Source organism: Sphaerodactylus townsendi, linkage group LG12 (assembly GCF_021028975.2).
Source record: "Sphaerodactylus townsendi isolate TG3544 linkage group LG12, MPM_Stown_v2.3, whole genome shotgun sequence".
Lineage (NCBI taxonomy): Eukaryota > Metazoa > Chordata > Lepidosauria > Squamata > Sphaerodactylidae > Sphaerodactylus > Sphaerodactylus townsendi.
Genome location: NC_059436.1, coordinates 34,022,314 through 34,036,381, shown reverse-complemented (window position 1 = coordinate 34,036,381; position 14,068 = coordinate 34,022,314). Strand labels below are relative to the sequence as shown.

Sequence of the window (14,068 nt, the reverse complement as noted above, 5' to 3'; positions counted from 1 at the left end):
GGCTACTGTGCTTTCAACAACAGCATAAAGATGTTTAGCAAATGCAAGTTTGGGGTGTTGTGTGGTTTCCGGGCTGTATGGCAGTGTTCTAGCAGCATTCTCTCCTGATGTTTCGCTGCTAGAACACGGCCATACAGCCCAGAAACCACACAGCACCCCAGTGATTCTGGCCGTGAAAGCCTTCGACAATACATTAAAATCCAACACACACACACACACACACACACCCCCGGCAGCTACATTTAATTTAGGAAAACTTCAGCTGTTATGTTTCTTCATCCCAAGCTGCTGTTAAAGGCACAGGTCACTTCAAAGGGATGGCAACCTTGGGGGGCATCGGCATATTTATTACCCCTCCCCTTCCCCTGTGTCACTAAGAACACTTTTACAAATGCCACTAGTGCAGAAGAAAGCGGTTTTTAAATTGGAGGTGTTTTTACCTTTATACATTTTGAACAAAGTCAGCTAAAACAAATATGAAAATCATTTTCAAATATGGCATGCCTCAAGAATAAGATGACTCTCCCCCACCCCATCAGCAGAGGGAAAGACCCTGTCAGGTTTTAATTATTGCCTGCAAGAGATGTAGACTGGGTCAGAAACAGCCCCCCTCCCAACTAGGATTAGAGAGATAGTCAATTTCAAGCGGTTATTGACTGGAATTTACTGACTTTTCCAGCTCAAGAGGATTTCCTTAAAGTTCACTTGCTTGTCAATTTTGCGTTCCCCAATAATAACCTTGGGATCAGTCTTCCCCTGTGTGTTTCTGAATTACAATTACTTCCATTTTGCACTAAAGGATATCTTTTCTTGGTGGGCAGGCATCCTCCTTGCAACCGCGCAGTCTTCCTAATTTCACCTTATGTCCTTGACTCAGGGATGGGACTTGGTCTCTGGGCAAAGGTGAAGCTTCTGAGATTCTCCTTGCACCTGCCAGCTCCTTCAGGGGATTCAGGGGCACCCTCCTGCCTTTCCCTTGGGGTGATGTCGCTGGCCCTGTGTTTGGCAGAGGAAGATGGCACTGATGCTGCTCTGGGCCTCCTTGTGCCAAGAGATGAATAGTAGTGGAATCCCAAGTGTGGTGGCTGACTTGTTGAGGGCTTCACAATGTGGAAATCCTTCTATGGAGAGTGCCTTTCTCTGTACTCCATCTCAGGTGGATGGCCCGATGGCCGGAGGACCATGGGATGGCTGCTCTGAGAAAGAGCATCTGGACTATTCTTGGGGTGCTACTTCTTTTCTCCTGCAAAAGCTTTCCCTTCTGACCTAGTCACAGCCCTGTGAGTTTGGCCCCAATGGGACTCGAAGCCCAACAGTGCTTTTCATGGGAAACAATACTGGAGTTGGTGCAAGCATCTTTTTTGGCTAACATGTTGCAATGGGATTTTTTTTAAAAAAAACAGCTGTCCATAGAACTGAGCTGGGGGGGGCAGGAGGGTCTAGCCCAGGGGTCTGCAACCTGCGGCTCTCCAGATATTCATGATGGGCTTTGTAGTCCGTGAACATCTGGAGAGCCTCAGGTTGCAGACCCCTGGTCTAGCCAACTGCCTCTGTTTCCTTTAAAAGGGCCAAAAGATGGGCCCTTTGTGGCAACAACCTGTTTCTTGAAAGAAGGCCAGGGCAAAAAGGGGATGGCAGCGACAGCTAAACAGCTGGACTTCAGAAGGAGCTACGGGAACTAATCCACTCCAGGATTTCCTCCCATCTCAACTTGTGCACATGTCCAACTCCGTTTCCTTTTTCCAAGTCCAAAAAAGCTTATCTTTGGGCGGGGGGGCGGGGGGGGGGAGGGCAGGAATTGTGGGCTTGTGTTTATCTTGCCTGCCGAGAATTTTGGCTCCGAAGTCCCGGCGCAGCCTTCCCGGCTCTTATTTCTGAAGCAGCACATGTCTGCGCTGGGAAGGTCCAAGTCTTCCCATTTTCCCCTCCCACCCCTGTTCACTGTCCTGTTTTTAAAATTTTGTGTTTTTCCCCCCCTGCGAACTGTGACAGTAGAAGAATCCGGGGAGGGAAGCGTGTGTAAGTGAATGGGGGAAAATGTCGATAAACAGCAAGAAAAGTTGTGGCAGACCCTCTTACTACTACAGACTCCTCCGGAGGTCCCGGCTTCAGAGGCAGCGCAGCAGATCCCGGAGTCGCAACAGGCCGCTGAGCAGGGGTAATTCTCTCACCGAGTGTTTGTTGAATGGTTTTTTCTTTAAGTATTATCTATCTTGTAAAAGCTGTTGCCTTGCCTCCTAGACCAAGGTCTAGTGTCCCACGAGTTCAAAACAAAACAAAACAGTAGGAGGTACCAAAGGTGAGATTGTTATCTTGCTCAGTGCTCTGAGCACAGGAACTTTTGATTGGCACGTAGCTGTGGGCCAGGGCGAAAGCCCAGGTAGTTAGGCATGGACTGGAATGTTTGCCTGATGGGGTTTCTGGTGCACCCAAGATCTGGCCGCAGGTAAAAGCATGCCAATTGATCTCCGCAATCTCTAGACACCACCAGCCACCGAGCGTAAATAGCATGGTTATGTTTCCAGAGGAGGGCAGGCTTGGACTTTGGTGGCTCTCTATGGGATGGGAATTCGGAAGCTATGGGGCAGCTGCCAAGAATATGCCTCTGTGTTCTTCTGCGGCTCTAACTCAGTGCTTGCTCCAGAGAATGTAACGGATCAGTTTGAGAAGTTGAATGGAAATGTAGGAACAGATGCACATTCTCTCATGTATGTAGTGCTCGGGGTCTAACATACTGTCTCATTGTTCTGCGGGGCTTTCTTAGCTACATTCTTCTGCAGTACAAAAGGCCAGGCCAGCCAGCCTGTCTTGCACGGATTTTGATACTGAGTCATTGAGAAGTGTGGGCTACAGGTTTTGGAGAGTAATGTGTCCTTACCAGCTGCATTCTTTGGTGAGTCAAAATGGCTCTCCATAGCCCTGGTGTAGCTTGGCTGTTGACAGTGGGTTCCTAGTCAGGAATTAGGAACTGATCTTTGTTCAGTGGCTGTCTGGAATGTACCTTGAAACCCTCTCTTTGGGAAGAAGAGTCTGAAACTGGTTTCCCTGCTTGAGGAATTGAATTAGATTTGGGGTGGCTCAAAAGGATGGGATGAGACAGCAGTTGGTGGAGCAAGACTGGGTTTGGAAGGAGAGCACCAGCCCAATATTATATTGGGGCAAGCCTACCTTATCTGTGTGCTTGTTTTCACAGCCGCACACATACAAACACACGCATCACAGTACCTACTTAATCTACATGTTTGTAAATAAACTGAGCAAAGTGCAGATTCTGAGATACCACGATTCAGATGTTATCTGAACCATCTATTTTGCATCCCATCGACTTTTGGGAAGGATGCAAGAAGCAGGGGGGGTCATGTTTGAAAATCAAGATGTAATTGGACATCACATGCCAAATTTCAGTCTGATGGTCAAATGTTTAAAGAGAATGACCCCATTGCAAGCAAATATGGAATGCCCAACAGGCTTGTTTTTGGGCTTTGAAACAAATGACTCTAGTGCAGTGGTGGCGAACCTATGGCACTGGTGCCAGAGGTGGCACTCAGAGCCCTTTCTGTGGGCACGCGTGCACAGAATTCATCATGGGGGGGCGGAAAATCACCCCCCCACACACACACCTAGGTTGGCCTGGGCACGATCTATTACCTGGGAGTAAGCTCAGTTGCTGGCAATGGGGCTTGCTTCTGAGCAAACCCTTCTAGGGTCATGATTCACCCATTCGAAGCATTGCATGGTTGCTTCACCAAGCTTACTCCCGAGTAACGCGCGCCTCAGAGCCAACCGTTTTTGCCATGTTGACACTTTGCGATAAATACGTGGGTTTTGGGTTGCAATTTGGGCACTCGGTCTCGAAAAGGTTCGCCATCACTGCTCTAGTGGAAAGAAAGAACGAAAAGATTTAAGTTAAAATATGTTGGATGAGAGGTGGGATGCAGACATAACTAGGATGAGAAGGGAGTGACTGTCAAAGATATCGGTGGGGACTGAAGAGCTTTATAGAGATGCCCTACTGAAAATGACATGATAGAAGTGAACAGTTGCCAGTCATCCAAGTGTGCGCCATGTGCAGATTTATGCTGGTGCATTAAAATAATTGTGCAGGGTGCTTTTCAGTATGTTTATTGCTTATTGTGAGATATTATGTGCACCACTTCCTAATAAAGAACTCGCAACCATCTGTGTTCAGTCTGCAGAAACATGGATTTATTAATTAAAAGGTCAGTTACGAGTAATGTTAAATGTGCCCATGTAAACTGGCTTTCGTATACCGGCTGTGTTGATTCCTTGAGTGTTGATATAGTTCGGCTCTTTAATTAAAAACAGGCATCTGTTTTAGCCAGCAATCTCCACAATATACAGTTATAATGGTACTGGAGTAGTTGTGTAGTGTTTTCAAAGGACTTCACACCCATCTTGTAACACAATGACCTTATAGGGCTAGGCCAGTGTTAAAGTTCCCCTTGGCACTGTGAAGCTAGTGACTTGCCTAAGGGCATCTGATGAGTTAGCAGTGGAGGTCAAATTGAGGACTTCCTGGTTCAGAGCTGGTTCTTCCTCTTTCTGGCCAGTGAGAGCTAATTTTCTTTTTTAGAGAGATGCATCTTTTTTTCAGTTCAAAAGCTTTATTTTCATTTCTTTTGATTTCAGTATTGGAAACATTGCAGACTATAACTCCAATTTGGATGAAATTTTCAGGAATTGCTTTCCTCACTCAAGGGGTCCTCCCTGGAAAAATCCAGAAAGAGAAGGAAAAGGACTACAGTTTTATAACTGTGGAAGTAAAAGTGCGGAAAAGCAAATGGCCCTCTTCATTCATTTGTGGTTATGCCTGGTCATCTTCATTTCCTTAATGAGTATTCTAAGTAGGGCTCTTTCAGAGGTTTTTACATTACATTTGGAACAAATGCACAATCCCAGATGGTTTTCAGCCACACATAACACTTGGTTGCTTGATCATAGCATGTCTTACTACTCTTTTCTCCCCCCCCCTTTTTTTTTTTTTCCTTTCGGACCTTGCGGATCTTCTGGGCACAGCAGAAGGCAGAGTTCTGTCCTTGGCGACTGCCGCAGCCGAGTTAACCGATGTGTTCTTTTTTTTTTTAATGCGCTGGCTCGTAGGATTCATTCATTTGACTCCAGGCAGCTACTGACCCAGATGCAGTTTTAAAAATAAGACGCTTTCTGGCACTTTCTCTTCCAGGACAGGCAGTGCTCATGTTTTGCCTCCAGTACGCAAATTAAAGCTAGAGAAAGGAGAAATCCAGCTCGTCCCTGTTTTCTATGCAAATCTGATAATGCAGACCTGGGGAAGGGGGAGCCAAGACACCGTGCAGCAGAGATGGGGAAACATTAGAAGCTTATGTTTGCTAGTCTCGAAATTTTGGAAAGAAGCATCAGATTTCCAGGTCCCAGCTTTTCATAGGGCTGGGGGCGATTGTTTTAGTTGCTGAGAGGTAGCACTTGGATTCTGGTATATAAGAGCTTATTTGATAATCATTCTGGGTTCTTTTCTGCTTTCAGTTGCATTCCTCCCCCCCTATACACAGAGAGAAATCAGTTTTGCTTAGACCAGGGGTAGGGAACCTGCGGCTCGAGAGCCGCATGCGGTTCTTCTGCCCTTGCACTGTGGCTCCACGAGCTGAGCCGCCAGCCCCATCCTTGCCCACCCTGCAGGCAGCAGGGCGGGCACACCAACTGCCCACGGTCGGCTGGGCCGCGCTGCGGGCTTCCCCTCTCGCCCGCCCTGCTCCAAGGAGCGGGGCGGGCTCTTCCCCAGCGGCTGGCAAGGCCGAGCCGCTGGCTTCATCCTTGCCTGCCCACACATCCATGCGCTTCTCAGAATGGGCGGAGTAAAAGGTAAAAAAACCCTATATATATATATATAGTGTTATCTTTATTTTAAATGTCAAAAATTATTTACGGCTCCAAGTGTTTTCTTTTCCCGTGGAAAACGGGTCCAAATGGCTCTTTGGATGTTAAAGGTTCCCTACCCCTGGCTTAGACTAATGTTTCTCAGGCCCAGACAGTTGAAACACAGTGTTTTTCAACACATCTGGAGATTTGCTAGCTTCTGCACCTAGCATGGATGAGAACTGTAGATCCCAACAACTTTGTTTCTGCATGGAATCACTGGTCAGAGTGTGGGAAACCAGAGCAGTGACTCAGACAGAGTTGCAACAGACATCCTCCTGTGAGCATAGAGGATTCTAATTTGCTTTTATATCAGGAGTAATTGCTCCGATCATACCCAGTACAGAGACCGGATGGATGGGTGGGTGAGGGAGGTTACTTGTTTCCAGTGGAGGCACACTGAATGAAGACAAGGTCGTAGCGGGGCAGCACAACACGCCAAGGCTCATCAGGCACCCTCCCCTAATGATGTTGGAGCTCACAGGAGCATTAATTTATTTCACTGTGGCTTAATAGCCTCTCAGTGGATTATGACTGTGAATATGAAGGGGACAGCCTTTGCAAGTCAAGTTGTTCTGTTGTCAAGTTCTGGTGCTCCATGTGAAACCATCTAGACTCAGCATGGGTGTGCTGGAGCAACACTGCTTTCTGCTGAATCAGACTGGGTCCATCCAGCCAAGGACTATATTATTAACAACAGCTCTGCAAGATCTTTGCCAGAGAGGAAGCCCTTTCCCAGTGCTTGCAAGCTGACCTGAGATCTTTTAACTGGTAATGTCTGGAACTGTGCCTCGGACTGTTTGTTACAAAGCAGCCACTCTGCCTCTGTGCTTTTAGTCTTTTCCTATGTGTATGCCCGTGTGCATGCTTCGTCGAGCAGAAGTTGTGTCACAGTGTGACGAAGCATAATTTGAGGTTGTTGCAAAACCCAGAAGCTCTGTTAGCAAACGAAATCACTCTTCAGTGGTCTCTCCCATCAATTGACTAAGCCAGGGGTCCCCAAACTTTTTAAACAGGGGGCCAGTTCACGCATGGCCAGAGCCCAGCCGGGGGCCGGACCAAGTGCCGCCCGTGGGGGGGGGGCGCCATCCATCCGCCCTCGACCCGCCCCTGGCCGAGCCCCCCACCCCCGCGGTCCCCTTCCAATCTGGCCCTGAAGCTCCGCCGCCTTTCTCTCTCCCCCCTTGCTACATTGGTATGGTCCCCTCCGGCCGCTTGGAATGAGCAGTGAGTCGCCCGCCCTTAATGCTGTTTGTAAACCTGGGGAAAAGGAGATAGAGAAGGGGGAGATCCGCTTCTGCCCAGCGGGCCGGATAAATGTCTTCCGGGGGCCTGATTTGGTCCCCGGGCCGTAGTTTGGGGACCCCTGGACTAAGCCATGGATCGGCCTAAGTTCCACTTTTGCCCTTCTCTGCTTCAGGTCATCGGAAAGCTTGACAATACAAGGAAATGTGTTCAAAATTCCCACTGCTTTTCTCCTCCAAGTGACTGACTTCTAGTGTTAAAAGGGAAACCCAAACGGGGCTAAAGATTAAGAACCATCAAAGGACTGTGGTTTGAAGTACTCTGGAATCGTGCAGGTATAAATGTTATATCGGTCAAGGCTTTTTACCTGTCACTTTCTAAATTTCTTGGTGATAAATTTGGGGTTGAGTGCAGGAGTTTAGGGACTCACAAGAAGGGCTCCTTAAGGTGTTCTTCTCCTGACTTGCAAGAGGTGGGCCATGTAAACTAACTAGTGTTTAAGTTTACTGCCCCCTAGAGCATCTTGTGGGGAAGGTTAACAAATAGTGTTGCCAACCTCCAGGTGGAGCCTGGAGGACTTTGGGAACAACAATCGATCTCTTGACTACAGAAATCAGTTCTCTCAGAGAAAATGGCCACTTCAGAGGTTGGACTCTATAGCCTGCAGAGTACCCAGGCTCCAACCCAAAAACTCCCAAGAATTTCCCAACTTGGTGTTGGCAACCTTAGTACCAAAGCAAAAAGAATGAAACGTGGTGAGTTTAAAATCAATATATTACAACCCTCAACCCTGACCCTGCCACTTAACCCTTGTGGAGTCTTTCCACAGCACTTCCCCCCACCAGCCCTTCTTCTCAGCCATTGTCCCCCAATATGTCCTTTTCCCCATTCACTCTTTTCTAGACTTCCTGTTTCTCTGTTCGCTTGTAACTGTACTCTTTTCCCACCCCCCTTAATTATTGAAGTGCTGTCTTTTAAAACAGTCAGATAAAGATCACACATCTTGTTCCAGCCATAAATTGCACATTCCAAGCAAATTCAGTTTACCTCATAGCTACCCGAAGAAGAAAGAGGACATTTAACCCTTTAACTTTCAATCTGTTTCCATTGTTTGAAATTGGCTCTCTAGCTCCGCAATCAGTATTTTAAAGGGGAAAAAAATGTGTTGCATTCTCTTTTGAAATGTTAATGGAGTTGTGGGGGAGATGTGGTTTTGAATAGTGAAACCAAGTGCTAGTTAAAGGACAAAAAGTCCTCTTTCTTTCCCACACAGCAACAAGGCAAATCGAGGCTGCGTGAGCCCACAATATGCATTTTGTAGATAGAACAGGATAAGTAATCTTGACCTTCCCTATGTTTCTTGGGACTTTTTACTCAGTTTCTTTTCCCCAACCCCACACACTTTCTCTCCTCTCCTTGAAGTCTACTCAAGGTTTTATCCCAAGCCAAGACAATGGCTACCTTGCCTCATGGAAGCTAATATACCATTGCTTCTCATTCACTGAGCAATTGTGATGTCACAGAAATGTTTATGAGGGCTTCCATCAGCTCAGTGAGTTAGTACTGGAAGAATTTGCCCTAAGCACAGTACAATATAAGTGATAGTGTTCAAGTCTTTAATAATGGGGTCTTCTCTACTTTTATTGCTGTTGGCTTCCAAACTGATAATTGGCTCTGCTTCAAATGTAACCGAACCCTCCGAATATCTACCTGTCTATTCTAACAGTCTCCTAACGTTATTGTTCTGAAAAGAAAGTGTTTTCTTCCCCGATCCTGCCAGAGACATCTTTAAGGAAAAAAGGGAAATTCTCCTTTGCTCCATTTTTAAAATAGTTGGCTTGGATTGTTCTACCACTTCCTTTTTGTGGCCATTTCCCACTCAAACCCATTCATACCTTTTTTGTTTTGTCCGGGATTCTTAATGGAGCCATTGACAAATGTGTGCCTCAAAGCGCCAGGAGATAAGCCTGTTTGTTTAGAAATGTTGATCCTGGCACTACCCTGTTAATTTTGGGTGTTAGGGTTCCCGAAAGAGCTTTTTAGCCTGTGTGGGAAAGGGCACGGCCAAGCTGACATCTCCAACAGATGCCTTTTCTGTTCCTTTGTAGAGAAATTCTGGTAGATCTTGTTAAAGGGTCAGCACACTGGACCTCTTGGAAAACCAACAGTAAACAGGCAGGCCAGATAAATGCTGGGATTTGTTGTCTCTTCTATTCTTCCCGACAGGAAGATCCACAAAGGGCACCTTTAGCAAATTTGGACACTGGTGCGTTATCTCTATTTCTGCTTAAATCTGGCTGTTGCCTTCCAGCCCCTCTTCACTGCCTTTAGCCAGGGACAGATTAAGACCTTTGGAGACCCTAAGCATTGAAAAGATTATGGTCCCCCCCCCCAATATACTGTATATGTAATTCAAAATTTAAAAACATGGTAAATCATATAATATATGTATTCTAATAAATAATTATCATTATTTGTATGAAACAAAACACCAATTGTTCCATTGCTTTCTTACCTTGAAGACGCATAGCATGTTAACTTACACAAATCAAAGCTGCAAAGTAATGCTAACTATTGCTTACTTATAACTTTATGAAGTTTTTCCTGCATTTTTTCATTGCAAAGTTTTTAATCATATCCTAAAAATTAGTCTGACCTAACAAATCTGCTTCAATACTCAGCAGAGAGAAGGAGAAAAGAAACCCTATATGAGGCCCTCTTTACTGGAGGCCCTAAACCCATGCTTATTTTTGCTTAATGGTTAATCCAGGGCTGCTTTTAGCTACGTGGCTCTGGTGGCTAGGAATGTTCACAATTTGTGAGTGTTAAGAGAGAGTATAACAAACTCTGACATTCTGCCCAGCAGGAGGAGCTATTGAGCTACTCTGGTCACCTTTTATGCCACCAAGACTGCTGGCCAGAGTGTGCAACTGCAGTCTATCATGTGGCACAAGGTGGTGGGATGGGAAACCTTATGAAACAGGAAAATCTAGACTGGTTCTTCAGTCCGAGCAATTTGCTTCATGAAGAGCGAGGTATCAGGCTGGAACTTTCATAATACTGGCTGGAGCCCTGTTGACCACTATGTGTTATCTGCAGCACTCCATTCTGGCTTCTGGGCCAAGATACCCCAGGGACTACCCATTTGCCAGCTCAGAACACTCTGTGCCAGTTTTAATTCCAGGCTGCCAGCCCTGATGGGGATGTCAAAGCAGAATGATAACAAACAAAAGTCAGCCCAAGCTACGTGCAGCCTGTCTGCTTTCCTAATCAAAACTGTAGGTCAGGGCAGTGGTGGGATCCAAAAATTTTAGTAACAGGTTCCCATGGTGGTGGGATTCAAAGTGTGGCGTAGCGCCAATGGGGCTGGGCAGGGCACGACGGGGACGTGGCCGGGCATTCCTGGGCGGGGCTGTGGCAAGGATGCAGCCGCTCCACCTGTCCTTGGGCGGGAAACGAATGCACGCAGGCGCAGGCTGCCACGCACGCCAGTGCACCTCCTGCTAGACTGCTTCAAGTTCTGCGCGCTACTGCTGAGAGGAGGGGTGTAACTAAGGCAAAAATCACGTGGCAAAATCACCAATCAGTAACCCCCTCCTGGCACACACAAATAATTGGTAACCTACTCTCGGGAACCTGCGAGAACCTGCTGGATCCCAACTCTGGGTCAGGGGTCCCCAATGTGGAACCTGTAAGCACCATGGTGCCCACTGACACCTTTCTTGGTGCCTTGCAAGTGTTTTTAGAAAGTGGGAAGAGCTTTGCCCTGCAAGGCTTCTGATTGGCCGTTGAAAATTTGATGGGCTGTGCACATTTTTAAAAGCTTTGCTTTGGCAAGAACTGCCAGTACAAGGATCTTCACTGTGCAACTGGAGGGAAGCTGCAGCAGCCATTTTGCAGCTGACTCTGCCTCCTGCAACAGCTGTTTCGTGGCAGACATTTTGTGGTTGCGCCCACCGCCCTGTGTGAGAACTCAAAAGGTGCCTGCAGGTGCAAAAAGGTTGGGGACCCCTGCTATAGGTGCTTGCTCTGCTCCAAGCTGCCAATCCTGACGGTGATCTGTAATATTAACAAGCAACTCACTTTCTGTGGGGGAAGTGGAAGTTCAGCTTGGCTGGGAAGAAATAACTTTTCCAGTGACCCAGGGGTGGGAGGTGCTGTACAGAGTCTGCAAGGGATTAATTTTGTATATTGACTTTTAGCTCAGCGCTCACTTATTTGACCCTGAGAATTTGGTAGTCTGTTGTTTAATTGGAAGACAGCATAGGGCAGGGATTTCCCATGCGGATTGGGCAGAAGGAGCCCAGAGTATATTAGACCTTACTTCAGGGGGAGAAAAGAGCTGTTTGTGTTCTTGTTACAACCACTTCCCCTCTCTAGCAACTTCAGTCCTTTTTCAACACACGGAATTAAAACCTCCTTTTTGCTCATTTCCTCCGACACAGCCTAAATGTGGCTGACCACTGCTTCTTCTTTTGCATGGACCTCTGGCTTGGTTCATTGACATTGGGATAACATAAAAAAGAAGCCCCTTCAGAGAGCGGGATGGGAGGCTTGATGGAAGGGAGAGGAGAACTGAGGCTGGGATGGTCTGAGATGTAATATCATGGCATCTATATGTTCTTGTCACCTGCGGCCACCAGTCAATTTGATTAGTGTCTGTCCATATTACCATTACTATGTTCCTGTGTTACCAGGGCAATGATGTTGTTGTCTGTGGTCCTGGGAGGGAAGTGTTGTTTCCTCGGCTTCAGAATTCTAGGTAGATAACTTTGAAAACATTCAAAGGCCCAAACAACCTCTGCCCACAGCTTCTTCTCCTCCAACTGGGCATCATTCCAGCACTGGATCGATGGCAAAAAAAAGCCCATTTTGAAATTTCTGAAGAAGACTCTCTCATGGTAATTGACTTTCAGGCTGCCCCTCCTCCAATATTAAGTACCCCACTGAAGGAAATAAGCACTAGATGTTGGTCTAAAGTGAATGATGGCTACTGCAGTAAAAAGGCTGTGGCTCAAGGGTAGCCCACCTGTTTTGCATGCAAAAAGTCCTGGACTCAGTCCTTGCCAGTGTCTGCAATTGAAGGATTTTGCAAGCAGCACGTGCTGGGACAGACATTTTTCTGCCAGAGACCCCAGAGAGCTTCTGCCAGCTAGAGCAGATGCTACTGTCAAGATAGTCCAGTGGACTGAGTCAACATAAGCACCTTCTTGTGTTCCTGTTTATTCCCTAAGAACCACCTGGATGGGGGCAAGTGACCTGGTCCTTACCAGGAAGCCAATAATTTTCCTTCACCCTTGAAGGTCATCCATCTTGAGACTGCTACAAAGACAAAGTGCCAAGACAGGCAGAAGTTGCTTCCACATCGCGGCAGTTATGTATGAATTGACCCTTCTAGCTCACCTTTCAGTGGCATTTGTGACATGCTGTATATAGGATGGTAAAAACTGTTATGAGTGGGGTTAAAGGTGACGTTTTGTTGTTTTTGCAAAAGAAACAACAACAGCCACCAAACCTCTGTCCCATTTTCAACTGTGTGTGGAACTCATTGCCACAGGGTGTGGCCATGGTGGCTGCTTTGAAAGGGACAACATGGAACAGGAGAGGCCTTTAAGACAACTTAAAGGAATCTCTGGGGAGACCTAATAGGGGACACTGTCCCCACCTGGTTTGCTTTCAGTGGCTTTCTGGAAGGTTCTTGTTGGTCACTTTTCCAAGAGAAGAAGAAGAAGAGGAGGAGGAGGAGGAGGAGGAGGAGGAGTTTGGATTTATATCCCCCCTTTCTCTCCTGTAGGAGACTCAAAGGGGCTTACAATCTCCTTTCCCTTCCCCCCTCACAACAAACACCTTGTGAGGTGGGTGGGGCTGAGAGAGCTCCGAAGAACTGTGACTACCCAAGGCCACCCAGCTGGCGTGTGTGGGAGTGTACAGGCTAATCTGAATTCCCCAGATAAGCTTCCACAACTCAAGCGGCAGAGCTGGGAATCAAACCCAGTTCCTCCAGATCAGAGTGCACCTGCTCTTAGCCACTGCGCCACTGCTGCTCCTAATCAGTGGGCCTCATTCATTTGGAGAGCAGGGGAGTGAGTTGTTAGACTTGCTGGGATCTGGGACCCCAGCTCAGTCTGTGCTGCAGGCCTATTACTGTGGACCTCTGTGTATTTCAGAAATATTTTCTGCTGTGACTCTTGAGCCTGTATGCATGAGATGGGGAGAAATGGGGCCCAGATAAAAAGTTAGTGGAGGCCCTGTGTTCTTGGGCCCAGCTGTTATGTCCAGTGGTGAGATTCAAATAATTTAACAACCAGTTCTGGTGGGGTGATTCAAATAATTTAACAACTGGTTGTTTACAAGCACCATTTTAACGACCGGTTCTGCCGAAGTGGTGGGAACCTGCTGAATCCCACCACTGGTTATGTCCCCTAATCAAGGATTCTCGACATTTCTGTAGCAATCTGTCCACATACATATCAGTTGCATATTTATTTTCAGAGTCATCGCTTACCAAGACCATCATAAACTGTTGTTTGTATGTTCAGAGAGAGAGAGAAATGCTCTGTTGAAAGCAGAATAATATCAGCAATTTGGGCCAAATTGGTATGCGTTCTCTTGACACACTAGTAATTTCTTTGGGCAAAGGGAGACGCTCGATGCTGGAACCTGGAGGGAAGTTACAGTTTGCCAATCTTGTATTGAAGGTGCCCTCTGTCAGGGCATCTCATCTCCCGTCACAGGTCACAGGTCAGACCCTGCCTTATTCTCCCCGATCCAAGGCGGTTGGCAGCTGGACCGCCTGTATATACATTGCCTCAACTGGATGCTCTTTCGGCCTCTGGATTGCCATAGCAACCCATGGCATTCATTCCTTATGATTAAACAGTATCCATGGTAACCAAGCGAACATTTTTTG

At 46.9% G+C, this 14,068-nt stretch overlaps 1 protein-coding gene across 7 annotated transcripts in view; it reads left to right on the top strand.

Annotated features, from left to right (window-relative positions):
* The window catches only part of LOC125441413 (DAB2 interacting protein), a 272,204-nt gene that overhangs the window by 45,082 nt on the left and 213,054 nt on the right, over window positions 1–14,068 (top strand). For 5 of the 7 annotated variants that reach the window (XR_007245857.1, XM_048511940.1, XM_048511937.1 and 2 more), the window contains exon 1: window positions 1,791–2,158. The exons of the other annotated variants lie outside the window; for them this stretch is intronic. Coding sequence is in view for 4 of the 5 variants with exons in the window: in XM_048511940.1 (XP_048367897.1) it covers window positions 2,038–2,158 (121 nt within the window). In the remaining variant the exon portion in view is untranslated. Of the gene's footprint in view, window positions 1–1,790; window positions 2,159–14,068 lie in introns of those variants that run through there. 7 annotated transcript variants of the gene reach the window in all.